Raw genomic sequence first — 17,771 nt, 5'->3', positions numbered from 1 at the left:
CGCCACCGTGTTTATCTGAGAAGTGCTGGTGGGGCTATTTTTCTCCAAGACGCAAGTATTTTGGGAAAATATTAACAAGATCGTTAAGTGATTATTTTTTATTTGTCAGTTTCAAATCCTGGTAGTGTAAAATTTGAAATTTGTTCTTCGATTATTTTACAATGATTTATATTTAGTTGCCTAATACTTTCTATTTGTTTATCTCCTATATTATAAGTCCTATTATTTAATATCGTAACAATAATTCGGTAAATAAAATGAAGGTCTGATACAATATTATTTAAATGTTGTATTGTTGCAATGATTTTATTTTTTAAATCGTTATTAGGATACTCCAGAACAGAATTATGAAATAACTGCTCTAATGTTGTGAACATTGTTTTATATTCAGTTTTAATGTTATCGACCAGTGAACTTAATTTTTTTACATAAACAATATTATCGGAAATTTCTCTATTAACATCAAATAATTAAAACGAAAATACACGATATTTCTTACCATCAATTTCAATCTCATCACTCCCACGCCAGCGCCATGGATATCCATCGTTATATTTTGGAGTTGTTATATATTTTCCTGTCTCTGTAAGGAATTCATTGCTGATGATAAAGAGGATAATTTGGAATACGCTAGCGTCGATGCCTGTAATTTTATTATATAATCGTGAAATCTTATATTAGTGCACGTGCATATTATTTTTCAAAGATATGAAGAAGACTAGCAATCTTTCTTGCGGTTGAAACACAAATTCTTATAACTGCTGACGCCATCATTGTTATCGTCGAAATAAAACACCGCTTCAAGCAATAACAGCAAAAAACACTGAATAAACAATTATGTCTACGATAACTACACGTCTACGATAATTTTTATTTTTACTGTATGCTCGAAAACGATATGTTTTATTGTTTTAGTTGCCATTTACCTGCTTCATTGTACCTACAATTTTGAAATGTTGATCAGAGAGCTCATTATATTTTAATTAGTTGGGAAATTAGCGACTAATTCAAGGCACGAATAATAAATCAAGCCGAGTGTTTTTCTTCGGGTTCCACAGGAAATGTTTCATCGTCGTTTTGATCTAACATACTAACATATATCCACCAAACGGAGTCAGTGGATAAAGCCATGAAATTGTGATAACCTCAGCGCGATGTTTAATGGTTTTATTGAGTGTTGACCATAATGCTTGGTCAGACGCAACTGTATATACCACGTTGATAATTTGCTTGTGGGGAATTTTAATCTGATTAAAATTTTTAACGATATCAGGAATTCCACTTATAACATCTTCAAGTTATTCCTAATATCATTGATCTTACTCTGGGCTATCGTGATTAACTGAAAATGATTTAGGATCTTGGATAACACCTAATCGTTTTTTATTCGTTTCAATGTCTGGCAAAGCTGTTTTAATATTGCTGAGGTTTGCGTTAATATCAACGAGTTTTACTTCAACAGTCAACGGACTTTCAAAGATTTCCTCTGCGATTTTCTAAAATGTATATGAATATTTGAAAACATATTTACGTGAACGTCATATCCAGCTCGCCGCGTTGTTAATTTAGTATCTACTGTATTATAGTTAATGTCTACATATGTTTTGTTGCGGCATCTTCATCAAATGTTGGATCTCTTAAAACAACTATTTTATTTCCATTCATGCTGAGATCACCTGTCATTGTATCACCGTTAGATCGCAAACGATTAGCAACACTTGTTTAATTTCATTTCTAATAGTTGCGATTAATATATCTGAGTCCTTGATTATACAGCCGTCAGTAAATAATGCATTATTATCCGTATTAGCGCCGACAACACTACGAACTATGTCATGACAACTTCATCTCGGTGAACTCCAGAGAGGTTCATAATATTGGCGAGCTCATCTTTAGTTGCGTAATTCGACAGATCGATATCATTTTGTTTTCTTGTTTTCGATAGAAAATCTTCCGTAAATATCAACCATTATACTCTAAGATCTGTTTTAAACGATTGACGGCTATTTGTATACTCGCGCACGATATTGTGAGGTGGAAATGTTGATTTAGATCAAGCGTCGGGTACAGCATTTGCTTCACGGCCGCATATTGGCGGATGGGTTATTGTTTGTGTTGGTAGTGTTGAATAACAGACTGGAGTTTTTATTGTTTATACGTAATTTACAAATTCTTTCGTTGGAGCCAACCCATCCGAATCAAATTAATACTGCCACGTGCATAATTCGCGTATGCGACCCAGTGAGTGTCTGGATCAGAACTATTATCAAGATTAATAAAGCCAGTTTCAGCGCTGTTTGGTCGTTCTGCTAATTGATCGCACATAAAAACACCTCTAAAATGGTTGATATTTAATCGCTTAGCAGCATCAAGTAAATGAAAGTTAGACATGGGAAAGATTAACGAATTATTCCTGGAAGTCTCAGGCCGCGACCTGGTAATCTTAGACCGCTCCCTCTTTTTTATTCCTTTTCCTATTACTTTTTCTGCTAAGGTATGACCAGCAAATCCAATAGCACTAAGTAAAGCTGTTTTTGCTACAGCTAGAGAGTCAGCGGTTATTAACGCTTGTATATCGGCAAGAACTGGACATATTCCGCCTGTTTTAATTGAGTCTTTAAACGCACCTGCGGTAAGATTGAGTTTAACGCCTGTTTTTGATTGTTTGGCACTACTGAAATGTTTAAATTGACGTTCTGACAATGATAGTTTATTTTGACCACCTGGGATCTAATCTTTGCTTAGTGATATTTTTATTCCAAAGTTCTTTGCTGAATTTAATCGAAGCTTTTTAATCTGACCAGGAGTCAGACTAACACTAACATGATGATATGACATTATAAATATCATGAGATTTAATTACATGTTTTCTACGGGGGCATCAATAACTCTCATTCGTCCACCAACACCTTCAAGCAACATTGCTCTATCGCTGTGTATAATCGCGATTGCTCTGTAAGCACCATCAATAATTGGTGGACCAGCTACAGCAACAGGAGGTTGTGTTACTTGAACTCGAAAATTAATATCAACGACAGATTGTCTGGATAAATCAAGATGATCCAGCGAAAAGTAATAAATCGGATACAGCGTCGTAAAACTGAGCTGCGATATTTGCCACCCTGTGTCTATGTTTTGATCGCGTCCCTTAAATATTATTAACCGATGATATGCACGTGCTATATGATTTTGATCAAATTTTAATAAAATATCATCAGCCGTTTCTTGGTGTCCGTTTATCCGTAAAGAAACTTCACTAACTCCAAGATTGTCAAATATCATATGATTACGTGTCTGTGAATTTACTCGCACAAAATCGTGAAAAGCAACAAATATATTTCGTAGTGCTGAAACACCCTGCCGTGATGATATATGCCATGTAAATAAGCAATTAACACTAGTTTGAACACTGTCTGCGATTACTGTTAAACATGATAACAACGATTAACTACCTGAACACATATTAGAAAGTAGTTTTTGTTCTTTAGCAATCGTTGGAGTCTTTACCGGCATCCACAAAGAAAGTTTTGTTAGTATTACTTTACCAGCATCACCAGCAGGTAGCCAAATTGCATCATCGTCGGTAGCCTTTCTTACAGGTGCAACTGCATGTCTAGTCTCAAGATAACCTTTGTAACATTTCTACAAAATCCAAAGATGTGACATAGTGGAAATGAAAATCTTATACGATCACCTTTCATCATTGATCGCCGTGAAAAAAATACTAAGTTGTAATCTGGATTAGCACCAGGAACCACCGGCCACACGTCAGCGTCGGCGTTGTCTGCGAAGTTTCTTGGTCGTTTAGGGTGGTCAGTATCGTTTTTGTAAATCATTGTCGGGCCAGCTGATCTTTTATAATCATCTGAATATCTTGCCTAGACCTATTATCGTCGTGGCAACGTCAACGTCCTTCTGAATTGATTCAATATTTCTTCCTTCGATGATATACGTGGCACTGTCAAACAACGCCATGATGACGTTGTTGACAAAACCAATTGAACATTTTATTATAATTGTTATCGTCTAACACGAAGCCCACTTCCTGAAATAAGACTTGAAGTTATATTTTTTCTGCTTCATCAGTCAACTCTGATAGTTTTTCATTTGCAGCTTGATTTATTATTTTACTGACACTTGCAGCCATAACTTCAGTGCTGGGCGATTTCACCGGTGGCTGAAGGTTTCGTCGTATTAGTCGTGCTTGTAGATCCTTGATTGCCGAGAACGCTTTACAGGCAATATCACCAAATGTGCCAGGAATGTTTTCACGAACAAGATGAATAGATTTTATTCCTAGTTGGTTTGCAATCCGTATTGCCTTCGGGGCTATCCTGGCAAATAAACCCTGAACAACATCGCCGAGTCCATCACCGAAGATAGCTTTATAGGTTGGTAATCGTGAATTTATCACTCTGACCATGATCGGTCCACGTTAAGCATTGTGTATAATCATCTTATTTGTTATTCATTTATCTGATCAATGTAATAATCATCAGCAATTTGATTGATGAGGGATCAATAAACATTTATGTCCAAGATACCGCCTGTAAATAATCGTTGACAAATATCAGAGATTTCATGAATGATTTCTGGAGAATTATTTCCAGCACGTTTTCCTCCAATCAGAATTTCTAACCTATCTACGTCGGAAAGAATATTATTGGGGCAAGTAATAAAACCATTTCCTTGAGTGGTCAGTGAAGGAAAACCGCTTCGCTTCCAGTTGCTCTTTCTTCCTCACCTATTGTTTCTTCTGCTTTTTCTTCACTTAGTGAAGAACGCAATTTCTCCCGTCGTCTAGTTTGTTTAAATCTCAATCCTTCTTCTCTTTGTGTCTTTTTGTCTTCTCTACGCTTCGATTCTTTCTCTTTCTGTTTTCATTCTTGTCAAGAATTTTCAAGTTCCAACATCATCTTTTGCTGAGGTGAAGACAATTGTTGTCGTTCTATTCGTTGCTACGGTGGAGGAAGTTGATATCAAAGCTCTTGCTGGGAAGGTTGTAGTTTTTGTTGTTGAAGTTCTAAATAAAATCTATTTATGTCGTTAATTTGTCTATTGTATCACTTCTTATCATCACTTCTAGCCTGGGGTTTGTAATAATACGCACGATATAGCCATTTGAAATAACTATCATTATTTATGTTACCATACTCAGGTTTTAAAGCTTCAGACTTTCAAAAATATCTATCAAAAGCAGCGCGAAAAATCTTTCTTTTCAACTTTTTTAGTTCTTTGATAAAATCATCTCTAAAGTTATTAATCAATTCAGTATTTTATTTTCTTACTTTAGGTTTAGAGGCAAGATCACTTTTTACATCGGCTGTTTCAGTACGAACTGCTAATGCCTTCAAGTATATCTTCACCCACAGAGGGAGGTTGTGCGGCAGTTATTTAATTAGAAGATCTCGTAAAAAAATCCCTTGTTTAGTTCTTCTCGCTATTTTTATAGTTTGCTCAGTAGTTCGTCTTACTGGTGGAAAACACCTTCAGTAACCTCCGCAACTCTTTCAGTAACGTTTGTAACATGTCTAAATAACTGTTATGTATTCTCTGCAAATTCAACTTGTGCTTCTTGACGTTCTTGTAATTATTGTTTGACAGAATCACGAACAGGAAGAAAGTTCTTTATTGCTTCTAGTCGCTCTCGAGTTAATCTTGTTCTATAAGATTCCATAGCTGGTGCCATCATTTTATCAGTGATGATTTAATTATCTGCACGGATTTATAACAATAAATTTACATGACCCCCGATCACGATATCGTATAAGTCTTGATAAAACATTTGGATGAAAGACTGATAATTATAGCAACAGAAGATGTGAGCGACCTCAATAAAACGTCCCGTGGTAAACAAAACGCGCATACATATTTTGAAAAACACGAACGACAACGATAAAGAAACAACAAAAAATAACCCAATTAGCGAAATCTCGGTAAGTTAGAGGCTTCGGTTTGGCGTTATTGACGTTTTATTTTCATTTTCGTAGGAAGCTTTGTTTTTCAAAAATAACGTTCTAGTAAAAGGTCTGCTCACCTCTTCTGCTGATGCAACAATCATTGATTAATCATCCCTAGCACTGGTTCAATAAAAGTCTCAAAATTACTCCTGAATGTGAGATTTTACGTCGTCTTGATTATGACGTCACGAAAACTTTTGTAATAGGCATAGAGAATTGAAAAGGTGCAAACTAGATTTCTTGTTGTAAATTGTGACAATTAGAAAACTTTCATTTGATCATAAAATAGTTCTCAAACTGGAAGAATTCCTAGATTTTCTCAAACATAAGGCAAGATTCCCTTACGAAAAATTCAAGATATATTTTATGACATATGACTATTTCAATCCTTGATGCTTGTAAATGCTTTGTGAGGAAATTCTTATTAACCAGCAAAACATAAGATATTTATTTAAATAAAGTTCAATCTGAGGGGGAAACTTTGATGGGTTTACTGAAGCAGGAGCTGTATGTGTAGGGGGTTTCAGACGTGAATTTGCATTTCTCGCTAAAATCATACCGTGCCAAGTATACGTAGTTCGCAATTTTTTGCTCCTGACATCGGTATAAATACGAAACTGCAGGGGCGCGATGACAAAATGGCAACAAAGTCCTTTTTTATCTTACAGGTTGAACAAAGAGAATGTATGATTCTTACAGTAAACGTTTTGTGCGGTCGCAAGATAACCAGTGGATGGAATGACTATGGTAAGGCATAAAGTCATTAATCAAATGTTTTTTCTCACAATTTCACATTTAATCCCGTCCTTTCATTAGTACCTAAATAAAAAAGGTGTTCTTGATACTAACGCAAGCTCTAACTGAATGAAAATTCCGATGTTTAATTATCTGGACTTAGGGCTTAAAAAAGCAAACGCTTTTGTATGTCTGCAAATACTTCAGATTGTTTTTGTTTAAATTGCTATCTCGACATAATTTTTGAATAACCATTTCTTAATCTTGTTTTCTAATATTAATGATGGCAGCCTTTTGTATTATATAACTGATCATAATCACTTCCCATCAATTACGTTTTGACGATAAGTGCTTACTAGGTAATATTTAAAAACAAATGTTATTTACACGTTTAGTTTTAGAAATCAAGATTTATTTATAGAAAAAGCTATTGATTTACGATTACTTTCACAAGAAAAGAAGATAACAAGATGTGCAAATTATAGTATGGGTACAAAATGTTTTTATTGCTGAGGATGTAGACTGTAATAAACATTACAATTTGTAAGGCGACGAATTTGATTCCAGTAATGTATTTTTTCTTGGAAGCTTTTTGATGATTAATGTCATAAAATACTAAAGAACTAAATAAAGTTGTTTCTATTTTCGAGTGGATACACCGGATCCATATATTATCTTGACGATCCCAACTGCCCCTGATGGGCGCAAGAAGACGAAGACTGTTGACAATGAAGTAAACCCCATCTGGAATGAGACGTTCACATTCCTACTGGATGACAAAAACGAGAATATAATGGGTATCTTTTTAGTATTTAATCAGAAATAGTTAGATTTAAAGGACAATACAATCTTATATCGAATTTGTCAGTAAGAAAACCATTTAGATTTGTTAGTCTTTTCATTTTGTACTTTTATTTAAAAGGATTGTACAAATGGTTTCTAGCCAGCCTTTGAACATGTTTAACAATAATGCATGATTCTCGTTGCTGACTAATCGAGTTAGTTCTAAATTTACGAATAACAGCATAAAAGATTACAATTCGTACCACCTCGGCTAATTGTGTGAGACAAAAATATGCATCTGATGTATGTCGGCGTAGTAATTGAAACAGTATTTTTACATTATATTCAGCCGAAAAAATCGCACACGATTCAGACTAGTGGGGCTATTTCTATAATTCCACTAACGGTAGGACTGAACAAGAATGTGCGAATAAAACAAATAGGTGCATGCTTTCGCAACTTCACGGTTAATCCATTTTTAGTAGATAGTCGAGGTGGTCCTAACGGCAGCTTTAGGCATACATTCCCGGTACTATCCGTAGGATTAAACTCAAAGTTGTGAATGTAAGGCTGTACAGATAAAATACATCTTGATAATTCGAACACGGTAAAAGGCTGTACAGATACAATAGTCCTAAATAATTCGAACATGGTTAAAGGCTGTACAGATACAATAGACCTAGATACGTCGAATATGGTTAAAGGCTGTACAGATACATTAGACCTTGATAATTCGAACATGATTAAAGTCTGTACAGATACAATAGATCTAGATAATATGAATACGGTTAAAGGCTGTACAGATACATTATACCTTGATAATTCGAACACGATGAAAGGCTGTACAGATACATTAGATCTTGATAATTTGAATACGGTTAAAGGCTGTACAGATACAATAGACCAAGATAATTAGAACACGATGAAAAGCTGTACAGATACGTTAGACCTTGATAATTTGAATACGGTGCATAGTTGTACAGATAAAATAGACCTTGATAGTTTGAACACGATAAAAGGCTGTACAGATACAATGGACCTAGATAATTCGAACATGGTTAAAGGCTGTACAGATACATTAGACGTTGATAATTTAAATACGGTGCATAGCTGTACAGATAAAATAGACCTTGATAATTCGAACATGGTAACTAGAATAATTTGATCACTCGGCTTTGCTAAGTCCTGTCATGAACCGTTCATTTAACTTAGAGGTCTAAAGCTCGAAACAACTGGAAACTTATAAAAATGTTTGGACCACAGACCATCGAATCTTATCATTCTATTATAATAATGCACCCTGTTTCAATAAACTGAATTCAGACAAAGTATTGATGGAAGAATTTCTGTGCACAAAATAAGACATGAAAATTACATCCATGTCGTACTCAACAATTGACTTATTACCTTATCACATGCACCTAATCTCTAATATTTTTTTTTTAATTTCAGAGATCAAACTAATGGAGGAAAATTATACATGGGACCAGACTCTAGGGACGACTACTATCCACATAAATCAACTAGAGAAACAAACGTGGATTAAGAAAACTCTAATCTTCAACAACGTAAGTCTGAACATTTCCTTTTTCACAAAGGTTTTCACGAAATGTTCCCACGCGTGTTTTATTTTATTGAAACGAAAACCAACATGAATGTGGTTCCTGGCTAAGATTACGTCTAAATTATTTATATCGAGATTCGTGCAGTGCACCGCAAAACTTACAATGCCTAAAACCAACTATATATATATATATATATATATATATATATATATATATATATATATATATATCACATCGCCGATACAATCTGACTATATTGTGTGAAGTTTAATATTTTTGAAATTATAACATGTGAACATATCTCTTATGTTACGCGTTTAGGCTCGAATAAACAAACAGTAACACAAGAAAAAGTGAAAACTTCAAGGTTTGAAAAATTTAACAAATAATGTATTTCCCTGGAGAAAAAAAACTGTAAAAATGAAAAAATAAAAACTTACGGTTTTAATAATCACATCCAAAAATAATCTAAGAATAATCCACGAGAAATATTTTAGACTAACTAATGGTCTAATGATTTCATGTTCGAGCCTGTAACGTCGCCCTCTTAACAAGAGGGGTGGTTAATTGGGTTTGGGTGGCGTTATCCAGAGGATGACCTCCCTTGATATTATAGCCCGGCGGGAGTGAAAGAAGAATGGAATTTCAACAGAAAACTGAGTGAGAATACTGGGAAGAAATAAACAAAAAGATCCCCCTTTTTACAAGAAAATAACACATTTAATCAGAATAAATTAATAACGGCAATTCCAATTCAAGTTATATTATACAAGTATAAATTAACAGGTCTGTCCAATTTGGATTTATTACATCATCATAACGAGAGGTGAAAAGAACGCAATGTCCACGATGATTGCATCACCGTCAGTCACTTTGACTGTCTATCAGTGTCTCCTAGTTCATCCTTCCCAAACTCTATGTTCGCCCGTTCATGGACTTCTTTGTCCTTTATTCTGACCTCGTCCTTCTTTCTCTCTTTTCCCCTTACTCCTGTCTTCGGACTGTCTCGTCTTCCTCTCAGAAAGCTATTCCATAAAGGACAAATTTACCCCATAATTCTGTATACCCACTATTTAGAGGTACATACAGTTCGCTTAATGTTATTCAGATCATGTTGCTATCCATATACCGCGTAAATGCTGAATTAGTATGGTAGGACATTGACCTCGCTTTCCAGCGTCAAGTTTTAAATTACCACGTGAACGTGACCAAATAGCACCGTATTACTTTACATATGCTACTACATGTTCGATTGCTACTGCATGAAATTGAAAATAAATGTAACTCATGGCATTCCTTAACAACAAGAGTATCCAAGCATTACATTATCATATATAATTAGGTAAGTATCGTTAACTCACGATGATTTGTAGCGTCCTAACAACAAAGATAGTTATTTCATATAACAAAATGAAATCCGACACAAATGAACATTCGGATCGCATGCAATCAATTCTATCAATGAACTACTAACTGTATAATTAAAAAGGTAAATTACATAACAATTCTATCATCAACACTTTCCTTGCAATTGAATAAAATAAATTGCATAATAACTCTAGCATCAACATATTTCCTTGAATTGAATAACCGATACATAATAAGGAAACCTTGTCACATTTGTATAAAACAAACAATCAAATAATAGAATATTACGTGAAACTAACATTGCGTACGTTGTCGCTGTTTCTTTCAGGACTTGTGCGTCCTAGCACTAAACATGCCTTTCTTTTTACACGACGACCATCTGGTCCCTTTTCTTGTTTTGCGAGGAAAGCACTAATCACTTGTATGCACTCCACGGAGTCCAGATTAAGTACCCTCTTCTAGGAAATGTTCAGACAAAAGAATTTCGACTAGGGTTGTCACTTTAAAGTCAGATTGCTCTAAAGTGTACGCCCTAATTTATTCTACCCAATCGTAGGCGGTGGTTCCTAATCTTTCCCAAAGAAATTATTCCTTTCATCAGGTTTAGACAGCTCATAATCTGTGTACGACAGTGCGTGACAATTTCCCTTTGAAAATATGATAAGTGGACATAGGTTCCTACCAAGCGGTTAGGGTTGGTAGCTCAAATGTTTACTTTCTAAGGACCGTTTTAAGATACCCCAGTCAATTTCACTGGGTCGGAATGCTGTCCATTTGAAGTTTACACTCACATGGGGGAGATGAACGAAGAAAGGTCGAAGTGAACCCTTCACAAAGACTTTTCTGGCTTAAATGAGATAATCCTTTAATTGCTCAATGCATTCAACTTTAAAATTTTCTGTAATTCAAAATTCGACACTTCACAGAGTCCCGACGAAGACTCCAAGATGGAAGAAGATGACGAATGCTGTAACCTGTAGTGTTGAAGTCTACAGTCCCTTGTCATTTTTAAGAGCTGTCTTTGTTCAAGAATCTCACATGGGCACACGTGTTTTTGAGGAAAAAAAGAATAAATCCTTTTGAATCCAAGTAATTTGAAATAACTCCAAACGGCACAACACTATCCAGTGTAATAGCCCAACTACTGAGAATATATCTCCAAAACAAAGCATATATCGTATTCTAAAACGCAAATGGGGGGGGGGGGCACCAAATCATGTTTCAGAAACTCGTCGAAATTATTTACTTGTTAACGATCCTGCACAACCAGTGTGACCCTGACGAAAACCAATCATTTTACTCTAAGAAATACAATTTTAAAAATTGTTTACATCTTAAATCAGTAGTCCCATCATGACCTAGACAACATCCAATCATTTTAAAATAAAATTAGAACTTATTTATGTGGTTGCTACTAATTTTGAATCAAGGTCAGGATCTAGGTCAACACCTGGTGTTTACTAAAACGAACAGTCAAGGTCAAAGTATTTTCTGGAAAAAGTATCATCTCTACTGAATACATTTACATTACAATAGCATGTAATGAAAAATATTTAAAAAATTAAAAGTGACGAACAAACAATTAAATTGAAATAAATATACATTAGATCAGATATACTTAAGCTAAATATACATAAGAATAACACTTTATGTGATTCTGATTGGTCCAAATAAAAATATTAAATTATTGTACAATATTCTCTTTACTGATTGGCTGCGACCGTTGGAAAAAAATTAACCCTGCCTTCCGGAATCTTTTATTTTCAATGAATATTGTTACGGCCTTGTTTCGATTCTAATCACGAAAAGAATGGAGGAAAAATGCTCTCGCATGTCTGGATATGGCTCTTTTGCCACCGTAGGGATCTAATAAGGTCATGTGTAGCATATCATAACATGAAATATGGTTAAAACCCCAAGACAAGAAGAAGAAGAAAAAAAACAAAAAGTAAAACGTATGGTATTGCTCAGTTGATAGCGGTTGTGTGGGTGGAAAGGAGGCGGGCGGTATACCTGTATCATGCAATCCACCCTATATACAAGCGTGGATCAAAGGTTAACATTCAGAAGTAAATAAACTTACCTCTAATCACAAAAGTATGTGGACATAAACGGGTCTCCAAACTGAGAGAAGTTTATCCAACCACTGCGTATTTACACTGTAAATATATGATGCAATTCCGACTCAGAATGAAATTTGTTTACATATTATGTAGTCTAGTGTTCCAAATCAAGTACTGCAAGTACCTGTTCACAAATACGTTACAGAAAATACAGGACTTGCTGCATCCTGCAAACCTCCTTTCACCTGTATATTGTTTCAATGCAATGTTTAGTTGTGAAAGTAACACATATTTAAATGTTGGCGTGGGACGTATAGACATATATTATGGAGTCACAATCTTAAACGTGTTTATCTTTGTCATTACGATTTACAGCAATCGGATTGGCTAGACCTTTTTTGAATTTTTGGGGGCTCATTTCATGCCCACCTGCATTGCTTTTCTGTACATAATAGTCAGTGTAGACTATCTTTAGTATATATGATCAATCAAACTCAGACTTCTTACGAAAGGTTTTAATTATGAACCAAACACTGGTCATTTCCTCAAATGAGTGTGATTTATGTGCTAATGCTACACGTTAATTATACCTTAAATGAATAAATAAACATAGTCTACTTACATATTTGGATGTGAAAGACATGACGGTGCCGGGCGAAATTCATGAGTGTGTGTATGTATTAAGGTATGACCACAAAACAGCCAATCCTTAAATATACATAGCGATTGTAATTGGTCTGCCCAGTTGACTGAATCTAGAGGACGTTATTGATACGCGATGACGACAATGATGGCACATTACATCATATGAAAGTCTAGCACAAAACTACATACGTGTTTTGTTCCAAGTTTGATATGTTGTAAGGATACGTCGATGGATCAATCAAGACTAATTTATACAAGTTCTTGCAATCATGTTCTTTCCTCCACTAGAATGTGGCCTTATATTTATTACATACCTCGATTTTATAGCTTTTTTAAATATGGTTCGCTGTACAGTGTAATTGAGATTTAAAACGAAATGAGATTTATTAAACTTCGATCAGTTCTTCCAGTAATATCGACTAACGCACGTCAAGGAAAACACGTAGATTGCTCTAAACTGGTCACGTGATATGGAAATAGTGATCAGTCATCTGTCTCGAACGCCAGATCAACCATTCAAGAGTATATAAAGAATACACAAAACTAATTTGCAATTTGTTGGAGTGAATATAGAAATGAAGGAAAGAAACTAAACCGATTGTGACATGGCTTAAGAACACGGTGCGACTTCCTACTGAACTCCAATTGTAAACAGTAAAAAAATGAATGGCAAAAGATATGTGTTGGTAAAATGTAAAGTGGATGATAAATTATTTAATGGTCGTGATCCGGTAGAAAATGTTGTGTTATTGGCAAAGTAGTCCTGACGGTTTGCAGTCTCAGTCCTGAAGACTTATCCAATATCTCCATTGTCATATACTCTGCGCATTAAATACATATAATAATTCGCATCGTATAAACATAACAAATTACATGTTGTGACGTGTTATCGAAACAAGTCTATTTGATGGAACGTGGAAATACTAAATACACACGATTGCGTTGATAAAATGTAATCTCCATCCTGAAAGAGAAAACAAAGTAAGAGAATACCGATAACGTGTATAGAGACATAAGGTTCAGTCATAGAAAGGTATATTTCAAACTCATTTTAGAATTCAAAACCCCGCCCTACCTACACCCACCCCTTCCACAAGAAGACTAAGCAAAATCCCCAGAACTCTGATTGAAATACATTAATACTACAATAAATGACACTAGATTGATTCCTTTGTCTAACCAGCCGTGATAATGGAGGCACCGCGTATTATCATTGGCAAATTCAGAAAAGGCATGAAACATGTCTGAGGTTATCTGGTAATTCAGCCTAACATAGCAGCAGAATTGCTAGATCTCATTGATAGCAGAATGACTAAATATAGATTAGAAGTTGCAGTTGATAGTAGAATGACAAAATGTAGATTAGAAGTTATAGTTGATAGTAGAATGACAAAATGTAGATTAGAAGTTATAGTTGATAGTAGAATGACAAAATGTAGATTAGAAGTTGAGGTTGATAGTATAATGACAAAATATAGATTAGAAGTTATAGTTGATAGTAGAATGACAAAATGTAGATTAGAAGTTGAGGTTGATAGCAGAATGACAAAATATAGATTAGAAGTTATAGTTGATAGTAGAATGACAAAATGTAGATTAGAAGTTATAGTTGATAGTAGAATGACAAAATGTAGATTAGAAGTTATAGTTGATAGTAGAATGACAAAATGTAGATTAGAAGTTATAGTTGATAGTAGAATGACAAAATGTAGATTGGAAGTTATAGTTGATAGTAGATTAGAAGTTGAGGTTGATAGTATAATGACAAAATGTAGATTAGAAGTTATAGTTGATAGTAGAATGACAAAATGTAGATTAGAAGTTATAGTTGATAGTAGAATGACAAAATATAGATTAGAAGTTATAGTTGATAGTAGAATGACAAAATGTAGATTAGAAGTTATAGTTGATAGTAGAATGACAAAATATAGATTAGAAGTTATAGTTGATAGTAGAATGACAAAATGTAGATTAGAAGTTGAGGTTGATAGTATAATGACAAAATATAGATTAGAAGTTATAGTTGATAGTAGAATGACAAAATGTAGATTAGAAGTTGAGGTTGATAGCAGAATGACAAAATATAGATTAGAAGTTATAGTTGATAGTAGAATGACAAAATGTAGATTAGAAGTTATAGTTGATAGTAGAATGACAAAATGTAGATTAGAAGTTATAGTTGATAGTAGAATGACAAAATGTAGATTAGAAGTTATAGTTGATAGTAGAATGACAAAATGTAGATTGGAAGTTATAGTTGATAGTAGATTAGAAGTTGAGGTTGATAGTATAATGACAAAATGTAGATTAGAAGTTATAGTTGATAGTAGAATGACAAAATGTAGATTAGAAGTTATAGTTGATAGTAGAATGACAAAATGTAGATTAGAAGTTATAGTTGATAGTAGAATGACAAAATGTAGATTAGAAGTTATAGTTGATAGTAGAATAACAAAATATAGATTAGAAGTTATAGTTGATAGTAGAATGACAAAATGTAGATTGGAAGTTATAGTTGATAGTAGATTAGAAGTTGAGGTTGATAGTATAATGACAAAATGTAGATTAGAAGTTATAGTTGATAGTAGAATGACAAAATATAGATTAGAAGTTATAGTTGATAGTAGAATGACAAAATGTAGATTAGAAGTTGAGATTGATAGTAGAATGACAAAATGTAGATTAGAAGTTATAGTTGATAGAAAAAGGACTAAACATAGATATGGGGTTACAGTTCCAACTATAAGGGAATTAGCACTTCATTTTGTTACAACAATAATTATGATTCAATTGAAACAAATTGTGGATAAAACTAAGAATTATTGTGAGAAGGTGACAAGATTCATTTAACAGACGTGTGTATGAATATAGATATTTATCCGAAAAGGTTAAATTGATCAACATATATAATTGATATTAATTCCGTTTACAGTTGAGCTATACTTATTGAAAATTATAGCAGGAACAATCAGCGATTTTGTATCCATAAAAGTCAAGTCTGGTCTGTCTATTAAAATCAGAAATGTAGATGCTACCAGTGGACCAATATACGTAATTAATGTTAATCGATTAAAATCCCAAGTAAAACATAATGAACAGAAAAGCAATTAAAAGTAAAGTTTAATAAATATTTACTGAACTACGTACAAGATACTAATTTGAAACTAACTAAGGCAGAATTAGAATTGCTAACAGATTATGAGAGGTTTTAGTTGTTGAAACAGGACTAAAAATTGGAATAGAAGTCTCTAATAAATCTGGAATACAAAATCAAAACATAAAATTCAACGGTTTAACTGGATAAAGTGATTTCATATTGACGCAAGAGACAACGTATTGAAAATACATAAAATGCCATCAACACTTAAAAAGATTTTATCATATACATTTAAGCTACCAAAAATCAGCATGTTTTAATAAAGATATTCCAGTCTCATTAACAGTTTGTTTCTTTTCTTTCGTTAAATGTTTTCATTCCATACATAATATCTGATCATAGTACATAATTTTCATTAAAATCCTTTTCCATAGAATCTTTATCTTTATATTGCAATAAATGGTATATTTGTTTCATAACAATTTTTTATGACAAACTTACACTTGTGTCCTATTAACAATATTAATAATCCAATATATATATATATACCTCAGAATATTATTCGTGTTTGTTTTGTTGCTTTCATTTTTTATATCATCCACTTCGCTCAATAGTCGATACAAAATCAAGTTTTCGTTTCCTGGTATAAATCTTATTGTTCTGTCTCTAATGCATTACTAGGATCTATTATAATTACATTGTTGTATCTGACAAGCCATGTTCTGCTTTAATTCTTAAAGTAAGTTAAATACTTACAAGAAAATGAAATGTTTATATTTTTCCGTTTCATTTAAATCAAGTGTTTCATTTTTTTGTGCAAGTTTCTAAATTATCAGTATGTTCCAGCTCCATAAAGATAATGTCGTTTGAAAACAGCATATTTTTAAGTTCAACACCAACTCATTGTGCCGGTTTTATGCTCGACAGACCTATTACAAATAAATTTATTATTTCTTCTAATATAACTCCAGTCAGTATAAAGAAGAATATACAAGTTGTCACAAATTATGCTAAATTGTGTGAGATCTAAATTGTTGTTTTCTGAGCTGCAATTTTTGGAGAGTCGCGGCTTTTTATCCTATATTATTTGGCGGGGAAGTGTCTCTAGGACATTGACTTCCGGTCTGAGGTCAAAATGAGGTAGAAAATTAAAAGTTAGAAATGTGTGTAAACAGTCTTTAAAACAGAGTTAAGTCAGGATAAGGACACTTCAGTTGTCCACCCATTCCGACGAACATCACCGTGATGTAGTAATTACCGTCATATAATCCTTTTTGTTGGACCTTAAGTAAATCTAGCTTAATTTGACTTCGAAAGTCAACCCTACTCGTCGATCTTCCCAATTTCGTAAGATCAGAAAGCAAACTTCATTTCCAGGAGACCACGCGATACATTTAGGAAATGCTTATTCTGACAAAGAAATATAATATTTTCCATAAAGAAATAACTGTCCAAACATGGGCAACGATCAGGCTTACTTTGTTATATCACTAGTTTACTAATCTTCAAAGCACTTTGAGAAAATTGAATTACATTCACAGACACAAGGATTTAC

General features: G+C 33.7%; 1 protein-coding gene across 2 annotated transcripts in view; it reads left to right on the top strand.

The window, feature by feature from the left end:
* Positions 1-17,771, top strand: part of LOC149800165 (cytosolic phospholipase A2-like) — a 64,206-nt gene that overhangs the window by 16,435 nt on the left and 30,000 nt on the right. For both annotated transcript variants that reach the window (XR_016421337.1, XM_089959771.1), the window contains exons 3-5: positions 6,629-6,707; positions 7,346-7,492; positions 8,931-9,046. Coding sequence is in view for 1 of the 2 variants with exons in the window: in XM_089959771.1 (XP_089815897.1) it covers positions 6,629-6,707; positions 7,346-7,492; positions 8,931-9,046 (342 nt within the window). In the remaining variant the exon portion in view is untranslated. The remainder of the gene's footprint in view (positions 1-6,628; positions 6,708-7,345; positions 7,493-8,930; positions 9,047-17,771) is intronic.

The sequence above is a fragment of the Sinohyriopsis cumingii genome, chromosome 5 (assembly GCF_028554795.1).
Source record: "Sinohyriopsis cumingii isolate HCF-2022 chromosome 5, ASM2855479v2, whole genome shotgun sequence".
Lineage (NCBI taxonomy): Eukaryota > Metazoa > Mollusca > Bivalvia > Unionida > Unionidae > Sinohyriopsis > Sinohyriopsis cumingii.
This window is presented reverse-complemented; position numbering and strand designations above follow the sequence as displayed.